Here is a 6,133-nt window from a genome sequence, read left to right as displayed (position 1 = left end):
GTGGTAGATCTACTCTTGTACTACCCATATCTTCAACATCAATCAAGCAGGACGTAGGGTTTTACCTCCATCAAGAGGGCCCAAACCTGGGTAAAACATTGTGTCCCCTGCCTCATGTTACCATCCGGCCTAGACGCACAGTTCGGGACCCCCTACCCGAGATCCGCCGGTTTTGACATCGACAAAGATTTTTATCGGTCAAACCGCATAACAACATATGTTGTTCCCTTTGTCATCGGTATGTTACTTGCCCGAGATTCGATCGTCGGTGTCTCAATACCTAGTTCAATCTCGTTACCGGCAAGTCTCTTTACTCGTTCCGTAATGCACTATCCCGCAACTAACTCATTAGTTGCATTGCTTGCAAGGCTTATAGTGATGTGCATTACCGAGAGGGCCCAGAGATACCTCTCCGACAATCGGAGTGACAAATCCTAATCTCGATTCATGCCAACTCAGCAAGTACCATCGGAGACACCTGTAGAGCATCTTTATAATCACCCAGTTACGTTGTGACGTTTGGTAGCACACAAAGTGTTCCTCCGATATTCGGGAGTTGCATAATTTCATAGTCAGAGGAACATGTATAAGTCATGAAGAAAGCAGTAGCAACAAACTAAACGATCATCGTGCTAAGCTAACGGAATGGGTCAAGTCAATCACATAATTCTCTAATGATGTGACCTCGTTAATCAAATGACAACTCATGTCTATGACTAGGAAACTTAACCATCTTTGATTCAATTATCTAGTCAAGTAGAGGCATACTAGTGACACTCTGTTTGTCTATGCACTCACACATGTACTAAGTTTCCGGTTAATACAATTCTAGCATGAATAAGAAACATTTATCATGATATAAGGAAATAAATTATAACTTTATTATTGCCTCTATGGCATATTTCCTTCAGTGTCACCCTTGGGCGAGAGAGAATGACAGTTGTGGATCTAGGCTGGAGGATTGATGGCGGTGGATCTAGCGCTCGGCCTCGAAGACGCCGATGGCTGACAGGTGATTCCGGGACTCGTGGAGGGTGGGGATGATCCCCGGTCGACGGACCACAACGACAACGGTCTTGCCGACAATGTGCTTCTTCATCGATTCACAACGCCTTTCTTGGAAATGGCTTTTCTACGAGTCCGGCAACAGTTAGCAGCCGTGATGGCAGTTGCGGGATTACTTAAGGACTTTTCCGTACCTTTTTTCTAGAAGAATATTTTCTGCCAAGTTCTTTGGACACGTGTTGTCATTCGACCTTTCTGGTTGGTTCCGCGTGCGTGCTTGTATTCATCTTGTTTGTGATCAACATTTGGGGAAAACATTGAGAGAAGAGAGCGGCGGAGTGGGCGTGTTTGCCATTGCAATGTAAAATTTACAACTTTAATCTGCATAAAAGAAGGAACGAACACGAAAGTGCTTCTAATCACAAATTTGGACGGCAGTAGTATTACCGAACCCGTCCGTGTTGGGGTCGCGTCTCTCAACTGAACGGGCGCAACGAGTGACCAAATTTAACCACGCGGTGGTTTTGCGACTCTTCGTCTTCGTCTCTCGACTACTGTTCCCATTTCTTTCCTACGCGGGGAGGGGAGGAGGAGGAGGCGCCTTCTCGCGCGAACCAACGCGACGTTTTCACCGCGGCGGCCCCGCCAGTTCCTTTCTTTCCACCTCTACCAAACGTCCAAACCACAGCCGGCTTGCCCCCACTCCACTATATATACGCGCCACTCACCCGCTCCGGCCCCGCCCCGTCCCTGTCTCGATCGTCCCCTGCTGTCGTCAGGCCGCTCCTCCCCCATCATCGCCTCCACCACTCAAGCCAACGGTCCGATTCGCCACCGCCGGTGAGTTCCCGCAGATCATTCTCCTCGCCGCTTGTCTCTCCTTCTCTTTCTCCGAGTCAAATTGTGCCTGCACTCATCCCAATTTTGGTTTGGGACCGAGTTTCTTTCCAATTTGCTCTTCTTGTACACCGGTGCATGGACTGTGGACTGTGGTGTTTGCTTAGATGAGTACTTAGATCGTAGTGTTTCATGCATACAGAAGCTTCATTTTCTGTAGGATGGTGTCGGAACCATGTGCTCGGGAGGAAGATAGCAGAAATCCAGCGTTCATGTCAGTCGGTGCTCAGTACTCAACACAATGCCGCGTGCGTCCCGGGTAGGAGAAAGGGGATTGCTCCGCTCTGACATGGCTGGCCCGGCCGGGCTCTTCTCTGAATCATGTGGCGTAAGACAGTGCCACCGACCTACAACGTCGCCGACTTAACACTAGTTGGTTGGGGATCCAACTGGCGGTTACTGTAATTAACAGAGCTTCTTTGCCGGCAACGGAACATGGCATGGCAAGAGATCTCTGAACCCTCTTCCATTTTGGCATTCCCGTCGACATCCCAGTAGTGCCCAGGGTTAATTAATTAACCAAAGGAAATTCCAAAATAACACGACTAAACCGCCATTGCTCCCGTGAAATCATGTCCAGTTCAGCGCGAGTGTGCGCTGTCCGGGTCCCTGTCATCCGTGGTGTCAAAAGCCCCAAACCGACTTACTATTTTTTCCCCTTGTAAATCTCCGATCGGATCTGACCTCTGCCTTGCCGGCGAAGAAACGCGGGGCACTATATTTATCCGGCGCCCATACCCTTTCACACGGCAGAGCCGGCACACATCTGCGACAGCCCGTTGCTCTCTTGTTCTTCTTCTCCGCTGGGGAAAAGATCGTTTCAATACATCCCCTTTCTTGCAACGGGAAATTTGCATGATTGTGTTAGGCTGGAACTGACCGAATTGGATTTAATTTTGATGGTGGTTGGGTTTTACTGTGCGTGATCGAGTAATTGGCACCAAGAACTTGGGATTTTGATCTTGCCGCTTTAATTTGGTAATTAATCAAGATTTTCAGAGTTTAATACTATGAATTATGATGCGAGCATGACAACAATCTGCATCCAGTGAATACGTTTTAATTCTTGCTTTCTTGACCATCCTTGTCCTTGGCAGGGAGGATTTGCACTGCAATTGACCTCTGATTCAACTCTCTCCACCAAGATCACTCTTTTTCCGGTGCCTAATTGACCGGCCAGCGCCATGAGGAAGAACGCATCGTTTGTCCTGTTGATTTTGGCCTGCCTGTGGCTGTGCCCTCGGCGGGGCAGCGGGTTCTCATGGAACATTTTCTCGTCTCCGTCCTCCTCGGCGGCCGGTAACAGTCCCCCGATGATGGAGCTCGACGGCGCGGTGGCCGACTTCTCCATGGACGTCACCAACAACCCGCGAGGGGTGAAGCTGCTGGAGAACGCGCGGAACAAGCTCGCGGGGCCCAAGAACTGCTGGCAGGACGCGTACCGGAACCTCTTCGCCGGCTGCGGCGAGATCATGGCCGACAAGGAGCGGCAGGCGCGCCTCGCGTGGCACCTCAGCAGCTGCTACCAGGAGGACTCGGGCCGGCCGGCCTTCCCGTCCTGCGCCGGCGGGTCCAGGATGGTGCACTGCCGCAAGAAGCTGGGCGACTCGGAGAGCAAGTTGTTCCTCGAGTTCTTCCTGGAGACCAACACGCTGTGCCACCAGCTGCAGGCGGAGGCCTTCAAGCACAGCACGGAGCGGCTGGTGAACGACCTCACGCGCTCCTCCAAGTCGGCGGAGGAGAAGCTGGAGGTGATCGAGGCGCGGTCGGAGGAGATCATCAGGGAGTCCGGCAAGGTGCGGGACGCGCTGTCGTCCATCGAGGCGCAGGCGGACCGCCTCGCGGAGACGTCCAAGGGCGTGGGCGCGCAGATCGACGACGTGCTGGCGCACTCCAGGACCATCTCCGACCAGTCCAAGGAGATCGCCGCCTCCCAGGCGGAGCTCAAGGAAGGGCAGGCCGAGATGAGGAAGAAGATCGAGGCCGGCATGGAGCGCATCCAGGAGTCGTACGATCAGCTGGGGGACGGGATGGGGAAGCTCACGGAGGAGGCCGTGGGCATTCAGAAGGAGATCGCAACTGTCGGCGACCTGATGTCTTCCAAGATGCTGGTTCTCCAGGGCACTGCCGATGAGATTGGGAGTGTGGCGGGCAAATCGTTGGAGAATCAGATGCAGCTCTTGGATGGGCAGAACAAGGCCATGGATGGATTGACTAGCCTCCACACCTTTCAGTCCCAGGCTCTCGAGGAAAGCAGGTAATGCATTTTGTTGTGTAAAAAATAACTGAATTTTCCATCTTTCTTTTAATGTGTGTGGGGACTGTGGACACAAAGAGATGTTGATTTTTATCTGAAATTGCAGGGAAACTTTGGAGAAATTTGCACTGTTTGGGCAGCGTCAGCAGGAAGAGCTGTTGTCGAAGCAGGAGCAGATCCGGCAGGCTCATGATCATCTCATCCTGAATTCACACTCCATACTAGCAGCTCAGGTACTAGCTTTAGTATTTTCTCAACTAAAATTATTTTCGTCACGTGATAAAATCTAACTCGCACCTGTATGCTAACTGAACCTTTTTTGGGCCTGCAGGAGGAGTTCAGAGCGAAGCAGGCCAACATCTTCGCGGCGCTGGACAAGCTCTACATCCTCCACAACGCCATTCTAGCCGAGTCCCGCTTCATCAAGGCCTTCTTCTTCTACTGCTGCATCGTCTTCCTCATCTACATGCTCACCAGCGCCAAGCAGACCTTCAGCATCAGAGGCCAACTTTACTTCGGTAAGATCATTGTTTTTCTTCAGTTTTCTTCGGATCTGTACTAGTTGCTGCAACCCATTGCATCTATGTCACTGCATATTGTTCGATTTCCTAACGTCTTTTTGGGCAGGTCTGTGCATCACGCTCCTGCTAGAGATGGGTCTGATCAAGATCGCAGCCGGCAACTTGGACAACCAGTTCTGGGTCCTGTCCAAGGTGTTCTTGGTCAGATTGCTGTTCCTGGCCGCCGCCACTATCCAGATCTTGCATTCCATATTCACGTTCAGGTGAGTAAGAAACTACGAACTCTCAGGTTGAGATTGCGCACTTACAAAAAGATGGTTGAGTTTAATTAACTCGTTGGAACATTATATTTCAGGGACTACGAAGTTCTGAACCACCGGCTGCTCCAGACGCTGGTGGACAAGGTCCGGACACTGGAGGAGAACGCAGGCGACAGGATGCTCTGGTACGGCTCGGAGAGCGACGAGAGCCTGAGGAACTACTCGTGGGTCTTCGACGAGCTGACGGATGAGGCGGACAGCACAGCCGACCCTAACTACGCCCTGCCGGAGCAAACCCGCCGGAGGTACGGCGCCCTGCCGGAAGAGGTCGCCGAGAACTCCATCACCACGTCGGGTAGCCGGAGGTACAACCTGCGGCGCCGGAGCAAGCAGTGATGGAGACCGACGTTTTTGCTCCCTGTGGAAATGCGGCGGGGTTTGTGGTTTTATTTCCGAGAGAGAGAAGAAGGTTTGCGGCAGTTCTTAGCTTGGGTGTGTGATGCTGTGATCTACTACTTCTACGTCGTTTGTATTAAGCTGGCACGTATGAGTTTGGTTTTTGCCGGTCAATCTGAAATGATAGGATATGTATAAGGATGTTGACGATATGTTTATAGCAAATTTAACTTAATTGTAATGAAAACTACGACTGTTGAATGACTCTTTACTGTAAATCATTCAAACGATTTTCATTCTGCAGTTTTTTCACTGTAATTTTTGTAGCGTATTTTTTTTTCAGTCAGTCTTTTTCTTTAGAGCAACTTTTTTTCAGTCAGTATTTTTTTTTTCAGTCAGTCTAGCCTGGAAATTCGTAAATGTGACCTGTTGCGAGCAATAAGCCCATAAGCCTGCATTGCCTGAAGCTTTATACATGGGCCGAATCTTGTTTGTGTACCTTTAATAGATAGTGTTATTTTTCTTTTCTATACAATCTTTTAAAATATATTTATTATCAGTAACTTTATATAAAGCAGTTTAACACTAAGTAAAATGATAATGTGTTGTAAAAAAGAACTGTTCACCTCTATGTAACAGATTCAGTGTTCGTGAGAAAAAAAATATTCATGTGTTTCAAAAATGAAGAGGAAAATGTTCAAATATTTCAAATAAGTCTTGGTGTTTTTTAATCTTTCATATATTGCAAGAAAAAAACACATATCACAATAAATGTTCATGTACTCCAAAAAAACTTA

General features: G+C 49.5%; 1 protein-coding gene across 2 annotated transcripts; it reads left to right on the top strand.

The window, feature by feature from the left end:
* The first annotated feature begins 1,723 nt into the window (after positions 1-1,723).
* On the top strand, positions 1,724-5,607 carry LOC119301560 (protein GAMETE EXPRESSED 1-like). Of its 2 annotated transcripts, none has more exons than XM_037578546.1 (6): positions 1,724-1,845; positions 3,000-4,159; positions 4,266-4,392; positions 4,491-4,677; positions 4,787-4,943; positions 5,036-5,607. In XM_037578546.1, the coding sequence occupies exons 2-6, from the start codon at positions 3,087-3,089 to the stop codon at positions 5,334-5,336; spliced, it is 1,845 nt and encodes a 614-aa protein (XP_037434443.1). In that variant the 5' UTR covers positions 1,724-1,845; positions 3,000-3,086; the 3' UTR covers positions 5,337-5,607. The 2 variants fall into 2 exon arrangements, with proteins under 2 accessions (XP_037434443.1, XP_037434444.1); XM_037578547.1 differs by lacking the exon at positions 1,724-1,845 and adding an exon at positions 2,500-2,880.
* The last annotated feature ends 526 nt before the right edge of the window (positions 5,608-6,133 follow it).

Source organism: Triticum dicoccoides, chromosome 5A, assembly GCF_002162155.2.
Source record: "Triticum dicoccoides isolate Atlit2015 ecotype Zavitan chromosome 5A, WEW_v2.0, whole genome shotgun sequence".
Lineage (NCBI taxonomy): Eukaryota > Viridiplantae > Streptophyta > Magnoliopsida > Poales > Poaceae > Triticum > Triticum dicoccoides.
The sequence above is the reverse complement of the archived record's forward strand: the minus strand, read 5'-3'. Positions and strand labels throughout refer to the sequence as shown.